This window comes from Fomitopsis serialis (assembly GCF_022376445.1).
Source record: "Fomitopsis serialis strain Sig1Antser10 chromosome Unknown B0H18scaffold_5, whole genome shotgun sequence".
NCBI classification, from domain to species: domain Eukaryota; kingdom Fungi; phylum Basidiomycota; class Agaricomycetes; order Polyporales; family Fomitopsidaceae; genus Fomitopsis; species Fomitopsis serialis.
This window is the reverse complement of record NW_025954965.1, coordinates 44,743-65,809: the sequence shown is the minus strand read 5'-3', so window position 1 is coordinate 65,809 and position 21,067 is coordinate 44,743. Positions and strand designations below refer to the sequence as shown.

The window sequence follows — 21,067 nt, the reverse complement described above, 5'->3', positions numbered from 1 at the left end:
TAGTCCGTCGGCAGCAAGCACGTTCAAGCTTGAGGCTTCGCCTAGGCGTATTACCTGGTACCGTGTTACCTTGATCTCAATCTTGGACTGAATCTCAGTCTCACCAGGCGACAGTCAGAAGGTAAATTCTCTGACTGTATCTGCTCCTCTCAAGGGTCCGAGAGTCACTCGCCGCTGTTGAAGCTAGCCTTAAGACGTGTTAACCGGAACATCATTCTCAAGCTGGCGTTTCAATGGCAGTTCGACGGCAACCTGTCACCGCATTAGTCCGCATGCCGATGGACAAGCCTACGCCACAATGCATGGGTCCACTAGACCCATCAGCCAGGCGAGTCATTGATATTTGTGCAGTTAGTAGTATGACATGCGTCGGAATAGAGTGCCCGGCGTACGGGGCCCTGAAGACATCCATCGAATACCAGACTCTATACCAAAGGCACATTCGACGCAGTCCGAACTGGAGCTTCAATTGCGGCTGAAGCGGGAACGAGCGGAAAACTCGTACTTCGAACCTGTAAGACCAAGAACTAGGCAAGGCTACACCGCCAATTCGAGTCCAGGTGGCACTGAGCTCGGAGATAGGTGGCCGACATGACGACTGTTGGAATGAGAATATGTATGTTCCCGTGGCGAAACCAGCCTATATTTTCAACATTTGACAGTTTTTTCGGGCACATCTATTGCATAACATTTCACCCTGTGAAAACCACTGCAGCAGCAATGCGTGAGCAGAGAGGATAAATGACTTTCGGTCGGGCAAGTCACCGAGTGTGATGCAGGAGTGACAGCGTCACCAAATGTCACGGTATGTAACACCGTGAGCGCCGGGCTTAAGCACATTTCCGAGTACAGCTTGGAAGATTAAGAGACGAGAATTGGTATGTACACTCTATAGGCAGATGAATGGCAGGCCGCGAAAGAAATTAGTGTCGGCAATTAGTATTGCAGCCAGGAGTTGAGTAAGTATGTGCGGTGACCACGCCACCGCACCGGCGCTTGTTGTTCGACACTTTCGTGCGATCGAACGGCGTCGCGTCAGTCACCAGTTTAACGTATGACCTTCAACGTTTCAATATGGTTCGAGGAATAATGACAATGAGGAACTGCAGTATTATGACTGTAACACATTCGGCGGTCGCGGTCCTCAAGGCCTCACAGCGAAAGGAAGGGTCACAATCGATGTACATCATAGTCCATTGCGCACACGATACATTGTCATTACACAACAGTCCATGACGTATGTAGTAGTCCGTTCACTGTCCAAATATTCGAGACATGATCATCGTATAGGCTGGTCTTATTGGTAGGAGGGATGGTACACCGTGCATCAGTCTCCAGCACCGACTCCCGACAAATAAGGATCTCACCGTGAGGCTTACAGGCCGCAGACGGACTTGTCGACCTGAGTGGCAGACGCGTCCACCCTGCCCACGAACGTGCCATCGCCGCCAACCAGCGCATTGAACGCCGTCAGGCCGATGTTAAACCCATCATCCGTGTGGTCGATCGCGAGCACGTTGACGGTGTACTCCGTGCCCGTCGGCGTCGTGTACTGCAGCTGCCAGCACGACCCGCACTCCGAGGAGCCCCACCCGCTGATGGCGGCCGCGCCGCCGATGTACGGGAAGTCGGGGAGGTCGCCGAACGTCGAGTAGGGCGGGTCGAGGCCCGTGGGGCCGTCCGAGCACGCTACGGTGAGCAGGGACTGCGACGCGTCGTCGTAGGTCTGGTCGTACGAGACCGTGACGGTCGTCTGGGCGAGTGCACTGGACGCGAGGAGCGCGAGGGCGGGGAGGAGCGCGGTGAACTTCATGGCGATTGCGGGTGGAGAGAGGATGCGGGTTGCGAATGGAGTTGTGCGAGTTGCTTCTTGGGCTTGTGCCGAGTTGCAAGATGCTGAAGACCAAGGACGATGTTCGTCGCCTTTTATACGTCCTTAGTCCTGAGGCGGAACCACGAGAGCAGCCTCGGCGTACATTCCAGAAAGAAAGTAAATTGCGACGGTGCTCGCAGGCCGTTGTGAGTACAGGCGGGCATCAGCAGACTGACGTCCGAGGTCGAGTCGGCCCCCAGAGCAGCTCATGTCCCATGGCGGAGGCACATCCGGCGCTGTACGTAGGCCCAGAGAGCACGCTCCCGCTGATCGTGCACCGCGGACCGACAGCAAGTAGGCGTTTCTTGGCCAGACGCCGACGCGTTTGATTGACAGGCCTGGTTTAAGCCTAAATTCCAACGTGGTACGCAGGGCCCGACGACCACATGACGGAAATGTTGGACCTGGATCATGTCGCGCTCGTTTCAGTAGGCCAGCCATGACCATCTTAGCAGACTGCACACGGCGATGATGCACCAGTGCGAGGTAGACTGCAGGCAGTCCTGACAGACGGGCGTTCGGGCCCTGCAGTACAGGGCCTAGGGCAAGCCAGCTGACTCTTGGCGCTGAGCATCGGCCAGAATGTAATCACCCACAATCCGCGGGTACACTTCACCGACGAGCATTTCGTTATGCTCCTCTGTGAGCATCTCCCACTGTCTCTGCACCGGACCATTCCCGTTGACTTCCTCGACGTCCTCGCAATAGAGCTCTGACAGGTGTCTCCAGATCCGTTCACTTTGCCCTTGATCTACCAAGGTATCCCCTTCGAATGCAGAATAAGCCAATTCAGATGCTCTGCTCCCGGGCGTGACCGGTAAGAAGCGGTGTTCCAAGGCGCATATGAACGCAAGCGACCAAACGTAGGCGCTATGAACCAGGTCTTGTATGCAGGATACGTGACCAGGAGTCCGTCGATGTCATATATGCCTTCAGACATGATGACAGCGCGGGTGGCGGCGAGCAAGGCCGGAGAAGGTATCAGCGAGTCGGGCGTAGGAACGGGTGAGGGCGGGGGTGAGGGCGAGCGAGACGGGGTAGGAGATCGAGACGCCGAGTCCGACGCGGGGTCGAGCGGCTGCAGGAATATAGATGTGAGCATATGCGCCGAGCAGCTGTGGCCGATGAGGTAAAGCCGAGTCGGATCATATGGCGGGGTAGGTGTGGATGTATGCGGGCCAGACCAGGTCAGGAGGAAGTGCAAGAACGCCAGCAAGTCCTCGGCGTGCGCTGGATGACGAATGGGTGTGGAGGCGGTTGTAAGACGGTAATTGGAAACGGCCACAGGGAAGTTGGTATGTGCAGCTAGTCTTCGAGCAAGCCCAGCATGTTCTGCTTTGTCTTCGCTGTGAAAGATTGGTGAGTTGTTGAATGACAGGCATGGACCAACTCAAGGGACTCACGAACGCCACGCACCGCCGTGAACGAAGCATATCAGCGGAGGCGGGCGTGTATCCAGGGTATTCCGCCTCTCTGGTACGTAGAGGTCAAACTCCTGGAGCGGATTCGTGACACCTGCGGCGACGTATGGGATGTTCCGGTGCTCAGCTAGCATCGCATTCTTTGGTGACGACGACATGCAGTGCGTAAATGCTAAGTTATTATGCGTGGGGCATGGTGAGTGTGAGGCGCAGATTTCGCGGCACCGCGGGACGCACTGAAGTCACACCTCGCGCGGCGTACGCAGCTGGCTGCGAGGTTCCACAGTCGTGATTGCCTCGGCAATGTCGTGTTTGAGAAAGAGATGAGCGAGGGCGACGCGCCGAGCAACATACACGGTGCCCTGGGTGGTCGTCGGTGTGCTCGACGGCGGCGACGATGTCGGCGGTTTCGGGCGCGGCGGCGACTGCGGCGTGGTGGCTGCCGGGCCTAGCTCGGGTTAGGACCACGTGGGAGTGCTAAAAGCCTCTGGGCTCGCAGTTCGTCTGACGTCATGCGTGCCCGGTGCCACCCTTATAATTCGGCGCGCACACGGTCGCCTTGCCTTCCCCTCACGCACTCCTGTCTCTCTCTTCCCACCCCCATCTCAGACACCAACAATGCCTTTCACCGGCTCTGACATTTGCAAGGTGAGTTTTCGCAAGTCTTGCAGCTGCAGTGACTGACCGAAGTCGTTGCCCTTGACAGATCCTGTCAGTTTATGCCCGAGCCTGCGCGCGTCGAGTTTCTGCTGACCGAGTCGTTTGTTCTCTAGTTTCGCGATCATCCTTCCGCCCGTTGGCGTCTTCCTTGAGCGAGGCTGTGGTGCTGACCTCCTGATTAACATCGTTCTGGTGCGTTCGCTCTTTTTACAAAAGTCTGAACACTTCGTCTGACTGCTGTGCTGTAGACGTGCTTGGGTTACATGTGTGTATCAGCCCTCCTTTCATTATCGTCCCCGACTAAGACATGTCCCACAGCCCCGGTATCATCCATGCGCTCTATATCATCCTCAAATACTAGGAAAAGAGACGCGCTTCGCGTGAATACTCATGATTCGTTACGACCACGAACGCTTGTATTCATGGACTCTTCATGATGTGTTGTAGATCTACCAGTACTTTGATACGTCCCTTTGGAGTTTAATGTATCGTATACCCTGACTGGTGTGTGATAGCCCAGAATGTTCAAACGTTCACGTATTCTCGCGGACTGTTGAGTTGGAGTGAATCCAAGGTCGTTCGAGCGCACATTCCGCACACAGGAACGGCACACCACGAGGCCTTGTGATGCTACTCGCTGGCAGCTACCGTCCTCGTTCGGGCTTCAGTACGCGAGCAATGAATTATATCGACACGAGCCACAATCACATCTGAGATGTAAGTATTTCCCTAGGATGACGACTGAAACATAACGACGAAGAAGCATTCTTGTAAGTAGTGGGATCGATGTACGCATTATATACAAAAGGTACGTATCTCATAAACCAGGGGTTGCGATGCTAGGTAGACTGTGAGCAGATTGAGAACGAGCGACGCAGAACAGATTGAGAATAGATCTAGAACGCGGCGACACAGAGCGAAGTCGGAACAGGTAACACAGGAGATTGAGAGCAATTCAAAACACAGCCATGCAGAGCAATTTTAACGAAGACGCAGCGAGCAGTGACCGCCATGACCCCGACATAGGACACCACTCGATTTTCAGTAAGGTCAAAAACGTTTGACATCGGGGGGATTGGACGATATCCGCACCTGCTTGCGTTGGCGCAGCGCCGACCGGAGTGCAGGTATCGATGCAGCCTGAGCAGACTGCGAACTGGCAGCGGGCCGCGACGTCGTCGCCGCGACAGCGTATCGAGCAGCAGGTGCACCTGGTGGACGGGAAGTGGTAGCGGGTTGCGTAGGGGACGAAGAGGAGGATGGCTGTGTGGACGTCGCGGTGGACGATCTGCGGCCCGCCGGAGGGGGTCTGTACGCGGTCTTTTGGGCGACCTGTATCACCTTCCCGGTTCCAGGCCTTCGAATGACCATCCCAAGTCCGCCGACCATGATTTGGTCAAAGCCTGGTATTGGAGCTACAGGACCGAAAGACATATCACGCGGCGGCAGGAATCCGGGAGACTCATCTTCAGAACCATCTTCATCGACAGAAGACGACGACGCCCGACTGCCAATGAAGGCTTCCTCCTCTTCTTCTTCCTCGTCGTCCTCGTCGTCGTCCTCGTTATTGTCGTCCTCATTATCGTTGTCCTCGTTGTCCTCGTCATCGTCCTCGTCGTTGTTGTCGTCGACGTCCATCTGCGAAGAGCCTGAAGACGACTGCTCCGAATCGGACTGACCGTCTGCAGATTGGCCAATTTGCGAGCTACCACCGTGATACGCTGACCCTACAGGGTCGCTAGCAGCATTATGCTGTGCGCACGAGCACCCCGCCGGAGGACGGCCATATGCTGTCTTCTGGGCAAATTGCATGACCTTCCCACTTCCAGGTATTTGATAGACTTCTGAGGTTCCGCCGATGAAGATTTGATCGATACCTGGTATTGCCTGTGGAACCGGTGAAAGAAACCCGTATGCATCCCGGCCCGGGGCTAATGACTCAAGGTCAGACGGCTCGGGGGAACTCATGGGATCATCATAGTCGACACGTTCGTCCGAGGCGGCAGGTTGCGCTGCGGAGGAGACCGATGAACGTGAATACAACGGCTGGTATAACATAGCTGCAGAAGTCGACGGCGCCGAACTGGTGGAATCAGAGGAGAATGATGAGCGTGAACGCAACGGCTGGTATAACATAGCTGCAGAAGTCGACGGTGAAGCCAGCGGTTGCCATGACACAGGAGCGAGTGTTGGTGCAGGGCGACCCGGTCGAGGTCGCAAGTTGTAAGGCGTTGAACGACGCGTCCTCGAATCCGTGACGGCTTTTGGCATAAGCGTACTCGTCGTGTCCACTGGCACAATAACTCAATAGCCTTCGCTGAGGGTCCTCCGCAGCTCCTGGTTCTCTGGGGTGCCAGGCTGAGTGAGCGACACGGGTCTTGTCAACTTCCACCGCACAGCCCAGTGGATGATATGCTGGTCTTTTGTGATCTACGCACGCTTCGTCAGCGCAGTTACACACGCTGCCTCGTCTCACGAAGACTCACAGTTGTGGGGAGGTTGTGATTGGTGTTCGAGGACCAACAGCTAGCGCACCGCCGCGCATATAAACGCGTTCATTTGTTACGGATCCACGTGCCTCCTCTTCGCGCCTGTACATCTGACCGCGACAGAGAATTGCCCTAGATTGCCCCGACCGTTGTATGATCCACATATACCCTCGCATGCGCGTGTAACCGGTGAAGCTTAAGAAGAGGCAGATGGGAGGAGCGAGGGAGGAAGCTACTCAATGGCGCGACCGTGACGCGCGCACAGCGATGTGATTCGACGCCATCGAAGTCCAGTTGTAAAACTTAAGTCAAGCTCCAGGATCTGGACCTTGACTTAAGCCAATGAGACTTCACCACGTAAACGATGAACAGAGGGACGAGCCATCAACGTTGTCAACCCACAGTCGACATACCATCTCGGCGAGGTATCGCTAATATCTGTAACCATGGCCGGGGGAAGCCTTCATGCAAGACTGATGTGCGCATTATACACGACTCGTACACTGTACAGTATGTATCTCACGATAAAAGGTTTACCAAAGCAAGACAGCAGATCCAGAAGGACGCAACGACGGCGGACGTCACCTAATCATCAGTCAGGTCGATTACATCGGAGGTATCGTACGACACCCGAGCCCGCTTGCGTTTGCGATTCGGAGACGTCAACGCGGTCGCAGATGCAGAAGATTGCATACTGGCAGCGGGTTGTGCGGACGCCACACTGGTCGAGCCTGCGAGGCGTGGAGGATATAGGTATGCAGACTTCCTGGCAGATTGTTTACGGGGTGCGACCATTCGAGGGGCAGACAAGTCGACTATATCCGGCTCGCGGACAAGAACAGATGGCAACGTGGACGCTGGCTGGGCAGGGCCTCTAGTAGCAGGACGTGCGGGCGTCGTATTGGTCGGTGGTACGAGGCCCGGAGGACGTCCGTAGGCAGACTTCCTCGCGGCTTGTTTGGTCCTCCGGATGACAGTCAGGGGCGCCGCGGCTTGTCCCGCGCTTGACACTGGAACGATAGGGCGTGTAGAAGCAGGCGGCGGAGCGATGGAAGTCTGAGTGCGTCCGGCCGAAGTAGCCGACTGAGCAACGGATGCAGAGATCGACGGGGCTGACTTGGTAGGATGAGTAGAGGTGACCGACCCCGAAGCTACACCTTGCGGCAGAGAAGAGGTTGACTGTACCGAAGAAGACTGATTGGGCACGTACTGCCCGTTTCCTAAGCGGCTAGGAATTGTCGTATTGGCGGCGGTCTCTGGCATACGCCCGTCCATCATGTCCATGATCACTTGATAGTCAGGCCCGAGGATCCTTCGCAACTCCTCGTCGTCTAGGCTGATTGACGCGAGCAATTGAGGGACTTTCGCTATGTTCGCCTTCCACTTCACAGGCCTGTAGATGACATCGCCTTTGGTAATCTACGCGGCTCTTCGTCAGCATGGATATACATAGTGCGTCATCATACAAAGACACACCGTTAGCCCTTGTGGGGAAGTCCGGATCGGTGTCCAGGTAGCGCACCGCCGTGCATACGCGGTCAGCTGCGTCTCGACGTGCTTCCTCTTTGCCGCGCCTATCCTGTACATCTGGCGTTCCTTGTCTTCGCCGCTCGTCAAGAACTGGAACGCCTGCGTACACTCCGTGCACGTGCATCTGTGGCTCTGTAACATGAGCATCATGTCCGCCGGGGTGTCGTTGGGCTTGGGTCCAAGGACGTGCTTCGCCCAAAGCATAAGGATAGTCTTGAAGACCGCGTTGCAGGGCTCGTCGGACAAGGACAGGCCTTTCTCCAGCAGAAATTGCCGGAGCGCGGGTATGAACGGGACCAGGATGTGCTCAATGTACTCCGGAGAGATAGAAGGCGGCGCAAGCAGCTGCCTGAAGAGAAGGGAGCAGGAAGTCATGCAATCGGTTTTGTGACATAGTGAGAGAAGCTCAATAGCTTTGATGACGTCTGGCTCTTCCACGCGGCGGATAGACGTGAAGAACGAGCTTGTGGCTTCGCGCCTGCCCCGAAGTTGGCTCTCTTGATCATGCAGCGTACCGCTTTCAAGGTCAGAGACTGTATAGATGAGCCCCTCCTTGACGCAGGGAGTACGTGGGCATGCACGCGCAGAAGATCAATGAGTTCTAGCATCGCATTGTCGGCGTATGCCACGCTTGACAATGCAGGCCATATTCTAAGGGACGCAAGTAGTTGAGAAAATGGTAAGCATGACACGAGTTACGCGGCCACTCACTGTTTCTCGAGAAAATCGATGCCACCACAGTAGACGATGGAGGTCTGAACGAGCCATACGAGATCGTCCTTGGTGGGAGCGGTTTGAGGGGGCCAAGTCTGGAGATACAATTGCACTGTTTTTTCGTAGAGCCCGGTGATGCTAGGGAGTGCAGGTGCATTCGCGGGACGTGCCCTGACCTTCTCCTTGACCAGGGGAATCAGAGGCATCAGGACTTGTTTCATTCGCGTCCGCGCTGCCATGTGGTGTAGATGAGGCATGTCTGTCAGCTTCTGAACGAGCTGTCCTACGAGCTTGTCGCTGTCTGTCGTCAGACAAGCATCGACGTAGGTCATAGCTATAGCTGGGTCGGGGACTCGTTCTTCTCGTGTATACGGAGCATGGCCGAATTTAACGGTCTCGGATTTGGTTGCTTTGGAGAAGTCCGCTCGTCGAATCGCGGCAGAGAGGATGTCTACGCACATAGTTGAGATCTTGACCTGGTCTTCGAGGGAAACCTCCGGCTTGAGCTTCTCCTGTCTCAGTGACTCGGCGAAAGATAAGAGGAAGTCGGGGTCAGATATCCTGCTCAACTGAGGCACGACCCTGAAGCCGCATCGCCGTTAGCCTCATACTAAGGTGCACTGAACCAGACGACATACGTGTCCTGCAGTGCTGTTATGCCACCATATCTCAAAGCCGCACATAGCAAAGCCTGGCAATCGTCTGTTGTCGGTTTCGCGAGATGGTTCATCGCTAATATACGCTGGTCGCTGACCCAGTCTAGGACGTCCTGCTTCGGCACTGCTTGGTTTGTCATTGCCCAGTTCTCTAGTGCGTCGAAGAGCCGAAAGAGGGCGATGTTGTCTACCTCCATCAGCACCATTTCCTCCAACCTGTAAGAAAGGGACATTAGGCAACATGCGATCGCAAGCGACATACGAGAGTGAGAAGGGCGTACATGGGTAGCAGAAACTGGAAGCCAAACGATTCGACTGAGCGGAGCACAATATCCGTTCCAAGGGCCTTGACTGTGGCTTCGCATAATGAAGCTGCGCGCTTCCAGAGTTCGAAGTCTTGACAAAAAGAAGCGGCAGCGCACACAGCTCGTGCAACTTCGTCTTTCTTCTCTGTGTGGGCTTGCGCAAGATTGAAGAGAAATTCAACCAGTTCACGCTCCCGTTTGCGTAGTGCACCCGACCCAGCCTCAGCGAGCTCTTTGGCCATTGAGGATATGTCGTCCTCGAATGTCTTGTTAAGATCGAACTGACGAGGCCAGATTACGAGGGCAGTGCGGCGATACCCTGTATATCAGTCTTGTCAGCAAAGGTTTCGGGTAGCAACGATGGTAGATTACATCGCTTCACAAAATCCAATTCCTGCAAACGTCGATTGAGATAATCAAGCAGAATGGTTGAATAAACAGAGAGTGCGTACATCGCCCCCAGATTCATCGCAAGTTTGTTCATCATGAGCTCCAGACTCCACCGTTGCCACTGGGTCCTCGGGTATCATGTACTCTTCGACGAACTCTACTTCAGACTGTAGGGGATCTCCATCCAGCTAGGAACATCATCAGTAGTTTGCGGACGGTCGTCTGCTCCTTGACTCACATTGACAAGGTCGGAAATACAAGTACTTTCGTCGTAGACATCGTCAAAGTCTGATACACCGTTGATAAGACGGTAGCTATTGTCTTCTAAGCGGCCGTAGAGGTAACGCTCAAAGGTGGCCAATCCGAGGCAAAATCCATGTTGCTGGGCTAGTAATCTTAACAGGGACAGTTTGTGAGCATCGGGCCCCTTCAAGCTACTGGCCTTGAGGTCAGCCTGGGGATAATGATGGTCAAGTAGATAGACAATCTTCCGCGGCGTATCGGCACTGGTGCTCTGCTTCCAGGAGAGCAAAACGTGCCGCAGTTCTGCAATAGCAGCTGAATCATTGGATAGTGTGGGTCTGGGTGCATTCGGCGCGTGCAGTATGTTGTAGGAGAGCGCAAGTCGATAGCCGCTGGTTATTGGCTGCAGTTCATGAATAGCATCCGCATGCCAGGAGTGTACTGTGGTCTTGAGAGCGCTGTCAGCGCATCCGTTCAACACGGTACGCTGTGATTCATGCAAGACCTGCAAGGCGCCCCCTGTGAACTCTGAGGGTAGTACAACGTGAATGATGGCGAACACGTCGTTTGATTTGTCTATGCTGTTAGAGGAAGCAACATGAGAAAGGACGAGCGGGTGAATGGACGAGACACCTCACGGCTCGTCAGGTAAACAGCTAGGAGAAAGTCAGGTTCAGTCATGATATCATATTGGCGTACTACGCACTGTGCACCCGCTTCATAGAACAACATCTGAGAAAATTCACAACGCGGCTCACTCTCTTCGACGTCAACGCCAAATGCTGCACACGCATCCCCAACGACGCGCTGGATAAATCCCTCCCATGCCGAATTTCTCAAAAGCACCTGGGCCGCGCAATGAATTCTTCATTCCGCACTCAGTGGAGATGTACTAGTTACCTGACTAGCATCCATTACCCATGCACCACATGCTATGTCTCCCGCACTTCGCTTTGTCGCTGGACGGCAACCCGACATGACAACCTTTGCCTCTCTTTGACTCAGCGGGAGGCCGATAATACCGATATTGTTGGCAGATAAGTGCAATCCAGGATTGGGCGCATCGGTGTACGTGCAATTGAACGCGTATGAGCCCTTGAAAGACTCGGCAAGGTCGCCGTTAAGGACAGTCTCCAAACTCGCCTGTTGTGAGTCATGTAAGCGAGGCATAGGCTGTGTTGTAAAACATTTAACTCACGCGTATGTCCATAGATTGATCTAGGACATGTAGCTCATCGTCGTCACTGTCTGATCCCGAAGTGACCATGTTCTCAGTATTCAGTTCCACGTCTTCCGGCCCGTTAGTAGAATTGACGTGTATCGTGCGTGTGGTACAGACCGATTGTGTTCAAGCTAGGATCGCGCTTCTGCAGACGTCGACGTGGGCTTACATACGAATCTGGGGAATAGCGAGCGACTGGGCTATGTCCGTCGTTGCTCTCTTCCGAGTCTTCAAGAACGAGCTGCCCATCCACTGAGGAAAGATAAGTGACGGTCACATCCAAGCGACGATTCATACCTTCGCCGCAGTCGTGCATCTCAGCAGTCTCTCCACCCTCCAAACCAGTGCCGTCGAGTATGACAACTCCGTCCGGTGTTTCATCTACTGACATGTTGGTGGACATTTTCGCGCGCAAGATTGTGTGCCACTTGAGCCGTCCGATTTCCGGACGTAGTACTTTTGTCCTCTTTTGAATGCGCAGTCAAGGGTCAAGACACCAGTGTTACTTAAGGTATGGCCAGATGGCAACCTTCACGGACCACAAGTCGACCCGGGCTAGCACGTCGCAGTGAAGTCAAGCTGGGCCAGAATCAGGCTGAATAGTGTCGGGGAATGCCTTCGTAAGAGAGTGGGGCTATGAGAGATTTGACAACGTCGCTTCATGTCAACGCTACCACAACCTCAAGGAAAGGGCCCCAGGTAGTCTACTTTTCGACGCGCTCCCTTGTCGACAGGTCGGTATTTTCAATCGCAGTTTGAATGTACGTAGTGGATCGCAGGCGGAACCTCAAGTGTGTGGCTGAGCTTGTGGCGGGTGCGTCTGTGGCGGAAGCAAATATTGCATTGTTCTCGTCGCGTACTACTACTAGGTCGCCGTCTTTTGCACTGCTCGTCCTCAGCTTGAAGATAGCGACTTACACCGCTATCTACCGTTTCTTTCCGCGAGGAGACGTCCTTCAGCTAAAGGTTCGAAGGTTCACCCCTTGCGCGTTCTAACAGTGTTCTTGATGTCCCGTTGCGCGACGACTCCGGACACGAGCACGCAGACAAGGATGCGTGAAGGTTTTCTCGCTCGTCCATCGAGCGCGGCATGCTCAAGAAGGCGACGCACGCACTTGAGTGAGCATTGTGTGCGCGACAAGTAGCGATTCAAAGGTCTGTCCCTCGACGCCCGTCTGCGACCTAGCGCACTTTACAGTCTGGATAGTTCATCAAGCGAGTTTGGCGTGTAGCGGAGTCACTGGAACGGCGTGTTTCACAAGCTCGCCATTCGGTTTGTCCTCCATCTATCGCCCGAGCCTCTGGTCCTTCCCACCCACACTTTCTCGTGTGCACCTACTCGGCATGCCCTCTTCTGGATTCTCGCTTGCCTCGGTATGTGTCTGCCGTCTGGAACACTGGCTGGTAGCTGACTCTGAGATCAATTGCTGGACCGACAAGGCGGCACCTCCTGGCGGCGTGCAGCTCTAGCGACACACTGTCCGGCCGCGCGAAATCAGCCACCATAGTGAAAGTCGAGCTTCGGGTACAAGATGTCAATGACCGTAGTGTGCACGGGATGAAGCCTAGGGGGGAACTGCCAAGGAAGAAGGGATGGCGAAGGTAAGTACAGCAAATTCGAAGCTTCGAAGCCGAAGTACGCCCCTGCAAGCGACCGTTAACCCGCAAACACATCTGTCTGCCCGCACGCGCGTCCACTCGCCCATTTAAATGCTCGTGCGCCAATCCGAACGCTGTCCCGCACGTTCGCCCGCTCGCACACAGTCGCTTACCTATCCTTGTGCTCAACGGCTTGGGCGCCCGCTCGCCCACGCGCTTGGTTGCCCGTGCGTTCGTGCACTCGATTACTCGCGCGCACGCCGCTCATCTGCCCGTGCACTCGTCCATCTAGCTGCAAACATATCCCCTGGCTCCTCCGCCTGCGCGCTCGCCCGTCTGGCAGCCCGCCTACGGTGCCACCCGCCAGCTCGGCCACCCGACTGCCCGCCTGCTCCGTTGTATGGCAACTCAGTCATTTGTGTACCTGCCTACTCGCGTGTCTACGTCTTCGTCTGCGCTCTCACCAAGCCACTCAGAGATATATTAATATTACTGTATAGTCTAATATTTTGCTGGGTTCAGTGCACCTGCGCGGTGCTGATTGATGTCATCGACACATAAGTAGCAGAGATTCTGTAAAGAGGACATGTACAGCGACATCGCGGATTGCATAGCAGAACATGTCATAACAGATTGTAATGACCGAGACGCGCCTCGGACGCGTCAGAGCGCGTTGTGCCGACGTGTTTGTACAAACTCGTGACGTGCCGAGCGGCTGATGGCGACCTCCAGACAATAGGGGGGTATCAAAAGCAGACGTTAGACAAGGATATCCGGAGCCAGCGAAGGTTGAAGGAATTGTCTACTCTGCCCACGGGAGACTAGCCCCAGGCCGCATTTGTCACGCGTCGTGTCGTTCATACATCGTGATATGTGACAATCGCGTCAAACGTTACCGTCGCCGAGCCTCGGAGTAGCATCACGCAGCGCATAGTAAGTACTTGTCAGACGTTTCATGCAATACAGCACAAGCACTCATGGGGTTGCCAATGAACGTGGTACTCAACTCGGCAGCGACAACAGTCCGGCTGCAGAGCCTAGATCCGACGAAAACATTGATTATACATATCCGATGTACATTAGCACTACGCACGAGGCGATGTCAATACCAAGATATGAAGAAGCTTGTCAAGAACCTAAGGGAGATGTCATGCATTAGAACTACGTCAGAAGTTCATCATCAGTCAAGTCAATGATAGTACCTGAGGCCGTATGATCCCTCTTCCGCTTCCGGGCCACTTGTGAGAGTGCAGTAGGTTCGGAGCAAGCCCTGTCTCCGGGCCGGTACCCGGCCACCTTCGGAGAAGGGGCTTGCTCGAAAGTGGCTGGGACTAGGGGGGTCAGTCGCAAAAATGCAGCGTGCTTCCACATACTCCGATTCCCTCGCTGTCAGTGAGAAACCTGTAGCTACGAGTCCAATGAACATTCTGTGAATATACGGTGTTTTACGACTGCATTGGTGCGATGCTACAAACATCGCGCGAGGGTGACTCTGTCGAAGCACAGCCTGACGCGCGCGAGGCCTCGATACATACAACATATGCCTCCGGGTGTACCAAAACTACTCAGCAATAGTCATTAAATGCATACTCATTATCCCAGGCAATTGGGGATGCCCTGTTGAAGTTGCATCTCCTGCAGAGATCATACAGTAGACGGAGGGTGGGACGTGACAGGTCGTGTCTGCGTGTGACAGACGCGTTACATGCGCGTAAACCCAAAGTGGCGCGTCGCGCGTCGGCGCGCCCTGAGCTGTCGTACTGGCGGATTTGCTTCCGCGAAGCTCTGGAGAAATGGTGCAGGAGTTTTCCGAGGTCGCCATGTGTAAGCCAAACTCTTATCTGTCTCGTCCTGCTGCGAGACATGTCAGAAAATCTGAAATTCGACCGAGCCTACTGGGATGACCTCTTCGAACACACTGCTCAGCCAACCTCGGAGGCCGACAAGCTGCACCTTGTCTTTTCATTGATAATATACCTCGGGCTAGCACTCAGCAAGCTGCTGACGTTCGCTTTCACCAGCAAGATCCGGGTGGTCCGCGAGCGAGCAGGAACCTTCCTGAGCATCCGGAAAGGCGCAGGCCAGAGCGAGTGGTATGGGCCATCAGAACTATACAATATTTGGCACGACGAGTGGCCACGTACCCGAGGCGAGCTCCACGAGCGGATTGTCAAGCCCTGCGCGCACAAGATCGCGCTTGACGAGAGCAACCGTGTTATTCAAGAGAACTCGTTCAGAGTGCGGCTTAAAGAACTCACCATAGCCGATGTGCGGAGACTCTTGGATCCCGCGGCAGTTGCAGATAGGCTGCGAACACTGGCGCCTTTCACCATTTCGTATCTCCATGTCTTCACTGCCTCGCCAAATCGGTACCGCAAGGATCTCGCGCGCAAGGCCGAGGCACTGGAACGTCGTGCAGGGGAGACGTCGGATGGAGAAGAGGATGTACCACCTGTTGGGAGCGAGCCAGTCGAAGGCGCCGGAGGCGGAGGACATTCGGAGGGTATTGCCAGTGATCCATTTGCGGACACGGGGCCGGCACCTGAGGATTGGCGTGCGCAGTACCTGGGATTCACCCGTAACCCGATGATAGTGCGTAGCTTCACATTTGTGGTATAAGGCTCGAGACTCACTGTATTCAGGCGATCATCACGGCAATCATGATGCTTGCCTTTGTCCGAAATCGTGCCACAAATGTACTCGCACTCCCCCTTGGCCTTTTCTTCGGCATCTCAGGGACCAGTTCTCGTGTGCTGAACATGCTCAGTAATATCGGCCTGTCAGTTTCAATCACGACTATAGAGGACATGAAAGTGCAGATGTCGAAGGATGCCATACGCCTCGCCATCGCGGTGCTCACCAGTAGTGCAATATTCTACATCATCTTCGACAACATCAACTTGTATCTGCGTAAATTCCAGGAGCGAATCACGAACCGTCATTCAATGATCCATGCGACGAATGCGGCCGTTGTTCTGTTGCCCGGGCTTGACGAAGAAGCATTGAACCTCAAGGCGAAGCTTGCTCTCCGGGGCCAGCGAGCGAAGGCACGCCTTTCAGACATTCGCCCAACTCATGCTGACGATGAACACATGGAGAAGGCCTTCATCAGTCTCATTGGCGAGATGTTGATACGGTACACACCTGGTAGCCAAAACTGGGAGGGCCGAGGCCAAATGCTAGAGGCCTTCGCAGATGCGATGCCACGAGACCGGCCGTTGGCGCCTGAGGTAACCGATTTTCGGCCCTTTGGCGTTTTCGATGTCAACGAGGGGTCTAAAAAGGGTGTTATCGAGGTTTTGAAGGATATGCAGGAGCGGTCTACTCTCACCGAGGAAGAATGGGCTAGCAAGACGAAGATCATGCAAGGAGACTGGCTTACTGCGCGAAATCTGCGTGTTGCGAGACGCGAGCGTGTGGACGACGTGGATTCTATGGAGCGCCTCGAATACGTCGAAGAAACGAGTGCGCTATGGCATTTTGCCCTGCAAGCGACTCACATGCTTATGCGTGTTCACTTCGGCAACTCGACTCTGGATCGTTCGTCACTGGCCACTCATAAAGGACTCCTACATCGCACCTGGGACGCCTCTAAGCCGAATTATGCTGCAGCAAAGGCCTTAATAAGGCATTCACTGATTGCGAGGCTGCTGCATTGCGTGATGTGCGTTCGATGGTGCTTCAACTGTGTATGGCTTACTGAGGAATTAGCATCAGCGTTATCAAGGGCCTCGGGTCCTGGGATGACCTGAAGAATTGGACGCCATCACTCAAGGATCTCCATGAAGTCACTAGGGAGATTGGAGAGCGGTTCACGGTGGGAAGCGAGGCGATCAAGGCTCAGTCCATTGGGGACGACTGCCTTGCACACTCGATCTACTTCATCCGCGATGCCCTCTTCTTCTGCGAATTCGAGCATGCCGTAGCACATGCGGATGCGGGCCGTGTCCTTCGAGTGTTGAAGTACTGGGCGTTTTCTTTTGAAGGCGCAGGTCAGCACAACTACGCGCGCGAGTGTGTCGAGGTTCACGTCAAGTGGAAGTACGAACTTCCCACTGCGTTGCGGACAGCGTTGGAGAAGGCATGGTTTGTGAATCGATGGGGAGTTCATGGTCGATGGATCGCAGCCGATCTGTACCTCGAGCAGTGTAATTTCTGGGTCAAGGTGAGCGTTCAATTTGGTCCAGTCCAGGATCAAAATTGAATCTGAGTGATGGGTCACTTTTGCAGCGTGTCTTCATTGCATCGGGAAATGCTGTCACGATTGAGTACATCATGGCAAAAGGTTCGGCGAGTGTGGAGGCTTTCCGGGATATATCTCACCTCGTGGCACGATTCTTCGGTGACCCTGACCGCCGGCGACGACACAAAGAGATATCATTCCAGAACGACATGCGAGTTTTGGTCGAAGACATGATCAATGAGGGCCTACATACCTTGTCACGGGACAAGCCTCGTTTCGTTCCAGCACCACCCCGCAAATCCAAAGGGAAAAAGAAGAGTTCGGGCGCAAATGACCAACCTCAGTCCGCGATTGTCGATGTATTCAATATTGGCGCACGGGCCTGGCAAAATGGGAAGTTTTCTCAGTACATCAAGTCGACGACGTTTGACCCTGCAGTTGGCTATCCAATTGGTGGGGCGGGTGTGGAAGCAAAGGACACACCCGATCCGGAGACATCAGTGCTGGACAATGGTACCGTTTTTGACAACTGCAATGACAATGTGATTACATATGATAATTACAATGATCTCCACGGAGTGGAAGACGAGGATGGTTCTGTGGGACTCGGTGCATTAGGGGGAGGTGGCGAGTTTGATACAGGTATAGATGATCCATAGTGCACAGGGTAGATGTCAGCAGTAGGGACTCGAGAGTATGTCTGTGGCATTGCTACTGTACGCGAGCCGGATGGTGTCGTATGGACAGGAGTCGTAGATGCATAATGGAGTGCTGGAAAAGGTGACACAGTGTACCTACTATATGGTATGCCTTGGGCAGCATACATGATAGGCGGTGTAGGATGAGGTGGCGACACGCCTGGCCATGGCATCTGTAGCGCTGAATGAATACGTTGAGGCGTAGCAAATGGGCCATGCTGCCACCCTGAGCCAACAGCAGGTAGCGCACCCGGTAGGCCTCGCAGATGTCTGATGGATGGCGCAGGCGAACCTTGGGGTGTATAAACAAGAGGTTGCAGTACAGATGGTCCACGTGGCGTGTACTCAAAAGACGGTGCAGGCGACGCTTGCTGGACGGGTGCAGGGATGAAGGGTGGCACCATAGTTGGCACTGATACCGGCTCTCGTGGCGAGTAGATGCTATCAACAGGTAGTCGTCCGGGGGCGTACTCGTTTTGTCGCTGTTGTGGGTGGGCGAAGGGTCGGTGTCCCATGGGCGCGGTGTAGGGTGACCCGTGCGGCGCACGGTACATCTCGTATGATGAAGGTGACCATGGATTGATCTCGGGCTGATTCAGATGTGGAGTCTGCGGAAATGCAGCTCGGCTTGGAATTGATACTGCCCTGCCAACCCAATCATGAGCATCATACAATCCTGACAAATGCGGAACAGCTCATACGGTGTCGAGACGAAGCTATCTTGAATGGGTGGGCCAGCTGCACTTGTTAATCTGGCACTTGTAATGAAATCCGGCGCCTTGATGGGTGGTGCAAGGTCTACGACGCGGGCCTTTTTGCTGGCTCGGCGTTGTGATGTTGGTGTCGTAGAAAGACGTACACGGAGACGCCAGTCCGCGAGCACCGAGATCAGCCCATTGAGCTCCGCCTCCGAGGCCGAGTCCCAAGTGATCACCTTCAAGACATCCTTGTGTTCGATGTCATGGAGGCGGAGGAACTGCCCAGCTTGCTCGACAAGCTGGCCAATCAGAGCTGTGGGAAGGTCAACCTCCCTCGACATGAAGCGGTAGCCACGTTCGGGGTCGACAAACTGATCTCGCCAGGCAACGAGCATCTTGCGGAGCTGCTCCCTTTCATACTGCGCCACCTGCGACTTCCCCTTCACTGGGATGAAGTCGTCGCTGCGAGCTACCGAGGCGGAAGATGCAATCGAGCTTGCTGTCCGGGAAGCCGGGCGACTCGACAGCTCGACAAGGGGCGCCGCGAAGTCGGCAGCATAGGCTCGCAAACGGCGGTCATCATTCGAGCAGGAGGGAATGATATGGGGATTCCGCGGTGTGCAGTAATTGCAGCACCGCGTACGAGGCGGGTGCCGACCAAGGTCCAGAGTGGTCCATGACAGCTCAAAAGCACTGGCTCGCGAACCACGGGTAGGTTCGTCCGAGTTATCCAGCAGCCGGTAATTGTCCAATCGAGTGTTCGGACGGAAGGCCTGACCAACATACGCATGCGAGCATCCTGGGAGTGAGTGAGCAACATATCTCTGCATCTTCACGTAACATGTACTCACGACTCTGGCCTTCCAAAGTGTTCACGTTGATGAACTGTTCCAGAGGCGCCGGCAGACGAGCTCGCTGCTCAGCATCCTTCTTCGTCTCTTGCTTCACAGTAGTCGTGGCCGCATTCGTCTTCCGTACACGTCGGATGGCCGGGTTAACCACGGCACTCTGCGCAGGATCGGGCCGAAAAGCCCATTTTGGCACAAGTAGAAGACATGTTGCGGGCGTCGAGCGGTCTCGACCTGCTCGTCCCCAGCGCTGCGCGACAACAGAGAGCGATCGCGGACATCCAATGATGATAACATACTGGATGTCCGGGACATTGCATCCCATTCCCGCTGCATCTGTCGCGCATAGGATTCGCAAGCTACCCTCTCGGAAACGATCCCAAACCTGACGCTTTGCCTTTTCGGAGATACTCGACGAAAAGGCGTACACGGTGTCGCGGAGGTGCGCTGGCAGGCACTTGCGAAGGGTGATCTTGGCCTGTAAACAGGCGTTCTCGGATTCGAAGTAGAGGATGCACTTGGGGACGGCGTCGAGAGGTGTATCTGAGCTAAAGGAAGGCGGTAGGATCCCCAAGACGTCGATGACAGGGTTCGCCTTGTTGGTGATGGGACGAGTGTCGAAGAACAAGTTTGGGCGGTCGCTCCCTACATCGATTCCCCAGAACGGGCGGTAGCCATAGCCTAGGGTCTCCCACAGTGTGTCAAACGTGGCAGATGAGCATGTGGCCGTGCACGCAACGAAGGGAATCGAGTGCCCGGTATAGTGTCGAAGGTATTTGAGCTGCCGGTACTGCTTCCGGAAGTCGTCCTTGCCCCACTCGTCAACGCAGTGTGCTTCGTCAATGACGACAGCTTGGACGCGGTCCCGGAACTTGCCATCTTTCCACAGCTTGGTGAACGAGTCGGATAGGGCCATCTCAGGCGAGATGTAGATCATTTGCGCCTTCGTACGTGCTTCCGCCCAGGCTTCGCGAGTCTTCGAGTTGTCCTCGTTGATCATCACCGCCCGCAAACCCTTCGCCTCGGCTTCCCGAACCTACCCTCGACTACCTGAGTTCTGAAGCCCCAAAGAAAAGTACATAGCGCACCTGGTCAGCTTCGAGAGCTTTCAGTGGACAGATCACTAAAACGGCTTTGTTTTTCCCGCCCAGCTTCGCAAGAGCCTGGAAGACGAGGCTCTTGCCATAGCCTGTACCTGCACAAAAGATGCTGTCATATCCACGCAAGACCCTTGAGATCAGCTCGGCTTGCCAGTCATCTGGCTCAAAGGGTAGGCTAAATGCCTCCTTCAAATCGGACTTGACCTTCGCAGTCGCGTACTTCGCGGTTCGCCTGCGAGTGCCTTGGGTGCTCTTGCTCGAAGGAACCTTGTGACGACGTGGTGTCCCGGGACTTCTTGTAGCGCTACCAAGCGCAGGCGCTGCACGGCGAGGAGGCGTCCGCGGTGGTTCGGACATGAGAGCCCTGAGTATACGCGTCAGGAAGGTAAGCACACAGAGCGAGACACGACGCGACGCGACGCGTCGAGGCGCGTCTCG

General features: G+C 54.9%; 8 protein-coding genes across 8 annotated transcripts; 3 read left to right on the top strand and 5 right to left on the bottom strand.

The window, feature by feature from the left end:
• Positions 1-1,222: 1,222 nt before the first annotated feature.
• Positions 1,223-1,882, bottom strand: B0H18DRAFT_977510 (Sm1). The gene has a single exon (XM_048044253.1). It carries the CDS (start codon positions 1,811-1,813, stop codon positions 1,376-1,378), a length of 438 nt encoding a protein of 145 aa, XP_047898494.1. The 5' UTR covers positions 1,814-1,882; the 3' UTR covers positions 1,223-1,375.
• Positions 1,883-2,454: 572 nt separating this feature from the next.
• B0H18DRAFT_1180753 (Alpha/Beta hydrolase protein) lies at positions 2,455-3,675 on the bottom strand. Its single transcript, XM_048035958.1, has 2 exons — positions 3,277-3,675; positions 2,455-3,219 (listed from the first exon to the last, which is right to left on the bottom strand). The coding sequence occupies exons 1-2, from the start codon at positions 3,450-3,452 to the stop codon at positions 2,625-2,627; spliced, it is 771 nt and encodes a 256-aa protein (XP_047898493.1). The 5' UTR covers positions 3,453-3,675; the 3' UTR covers positions 2,455-2,624.
• A 176-nt stretch (positions 3,676-3,851) lies between these two features.
• Positions 3,852-4,675, top strand: B0H18DRAFT_977500 (putative stress response RCI peptide). The gene is made up of 5 exons (XM_048044252.1): positions 3,852-3,942; positions 4,001-4,005; positions 4,068-4,146; positions 4,203-4,219; positions 4,273-4,675. Exons 1-5 carry the CDS (start codon positions 3,913-3,915, stop codon positions 4,313-4,315), a joined length of 174 nt encoding a protein of 57 aa, XP_047898492.1. The 5' UTR covers positions 3,852-3,912; the 3' UTR covers positions 4,316-4,675.
• Positions 4,676-4,681: 6 nt separating this feature from the next.
• On the bottom strand, positions 4,682-6,384 carry B0H18DRAFT_482507 (uncharacterized protein). Its single transcript, XM_048038246.1, has one exon. It carries the CDS (start codon positions 6,223-6,225, stop codon positions 5,005-5,007), a length of 1,221 nt encoding a protein of 406 aa, XP_047898491.1. The 5' UTR covers positions 6,226-6,384; the 3' UTR covers positions 4,682-5,004.
• Positions 6,385-6,886: 502 nt separating this feature from the next.
• Positions 6,887-12,198, bottom strand: B0H18DRAFT_977493 (uncharacterized protein). The gene is made up of 14 exons (XM_048044251.1): positions 11,801-12,198; positions 11,621-11,755; positions 11,480-11,571; positions 11,182-11,424; positions 10,988-11,127; positions 10,277-10,862; positions 10,101-10,226; positions 10,021-10,042; positions 9,625-9,967; positions 9,326-9,559; positions 8,685-9,269; positions 8,434-8,624; positions 7,920-8,404; positions 6,887-7,862 (listed from the first exon to the last, which is right to left on the bottom strand). Exons 1-14 carry the CDS (start codon positions 11,904-11,906, stop codon positions 7,029-7,031), a joined length of 4,122 nt encoding a protein of 1,373 aa, XP_047898490.1. The 5' UTR covers positions 11,907-12,198; the 3' UTR covers positions 6,887-7,028.
• A 2,695-nt stretch (positions 12,199-14,893) lies between these two features.
• Positions 14,894-16,252, top strand: B0H18DRAFT_977474 (uncharacterized protein; the record flags this gene model as incomplete). The annotated part of the gene is made up of 7 exons (XM_048044250.1): positions 14,894-14,953; positions 15,008-15,160; positions 15,247-15,298; positions 15,361-15,678; positions 15,736-15,855; positions 15,963-15,986; positions 16,039-16,252. Coding segments are annotated over 5 exons (614 nt in total), but the record flags the coding sequence as incomplete, so codon positions are not given.
• Positions 15,751-17,306, top strand: B0H18DRAFT_927233 (uncharacterized protein; the record flags this gene model as incomplete). The annotated part of the gene is made up of 2 exons (XM_048041648.1): positions 15,751-16,766; positions 16,898-17,306. Exons 1-2 carry the CDS (start codon positions 15,763-15,765, stop codon positions 17,304-17,306), a joined length of 1,413 nt encoding a protein of 470 aa, XP_047898488.1. The 5' UTR covers positions 15,751-15,762.
• A 1,272-nt stretch (positions 17,307-18,578) lies between these two features.
• Positions 18,579-20,986, bottom strand: B0H18DRAFT_1114513 (P-loop containing nucleoside triphosphate hydrolase protein; the record flags this gene model as incomplete). Its single annotated transcript, XM_048033129.1, has 3 exons — positions 18,579-19,480; positions 19,533-20,565; positions 20,618-20,986. 3 exons carry the CDS (start codon positions 20,984-20,986, stop codon positions 18,579-18,581), a joined length of 2,304 nt encoding a protein of 767 aa, XP_047898487.1.
• Between the last annotated feature and the right edge of the window lie 81 nt (positions 20,987-21,067).

What these genes read in the sequence shown, in the direction of transcription:
- B0H18DRAFT_977510 (XM_048044253.1), bottom strand. Translation starts at nt 1,813, where the DNA reads ATGAAGTTCACCGCGCTCCTCCCCGCCCTCGCGCTCCTCGCGTCCAGT.
- B0H18DRAFT_1180753 (XM_048035958.1), bottom strand. Translation starts at nt 3,452, where the DNA reads ATGTCGTCGTCACCAAAGAATGCGATGCTAGCTGAGCACCGGAACATC. An exon ending in CACGGCGGTGCGTGGCGTTC is followed by an intron (nt 3,220 to 3,276) that starts GTGAGTCCCTTG and finishes AATCTTTCACAG; the next exon opens with CGAAGACAAAGCAGAACATG.
- B0H18DRAFT_977500 (XM_048044252.1), top strand. Translation starts at nt 3,913, where the DNA reads ATGCCTTTCACCGGCTCTGACATTTGCAAG.
- B0H18DRAFT_482507 (XM_048038246.1), bottom strand. Translation starts at nt 6,225, where the DNA reads ATGCCAAAAGCCGTCACGGATTCGAGGACGCGTCGTTCAACGCCTTAC.
- B0H18DRAFT_977493 (XM_048044251.1), bottom strand. Translation starts at nt 11,906, where the DNA reads ATGTCCACCAACATGTCAGTAGATGAAACACCGGACGGAGTTGTCATA. An exon ending in ATCAATCTATGGACATACGC is followed by an intron (nt 11,425 to 11,479) that starts GTGAGTTAAATG and finishes GACTCACAACAG; the next exon opens with GCGAGTTTGGAGACTGTCCT. An exon ending in GCGATGAATCTGGGGGCGAT is followed by an intron (nt 10,043 to 10,100) that starts GTACGCACTCTC and finishes CGACGTTTGCAG; the next exon opens with GAATTGGATTTTGTGAAGCG.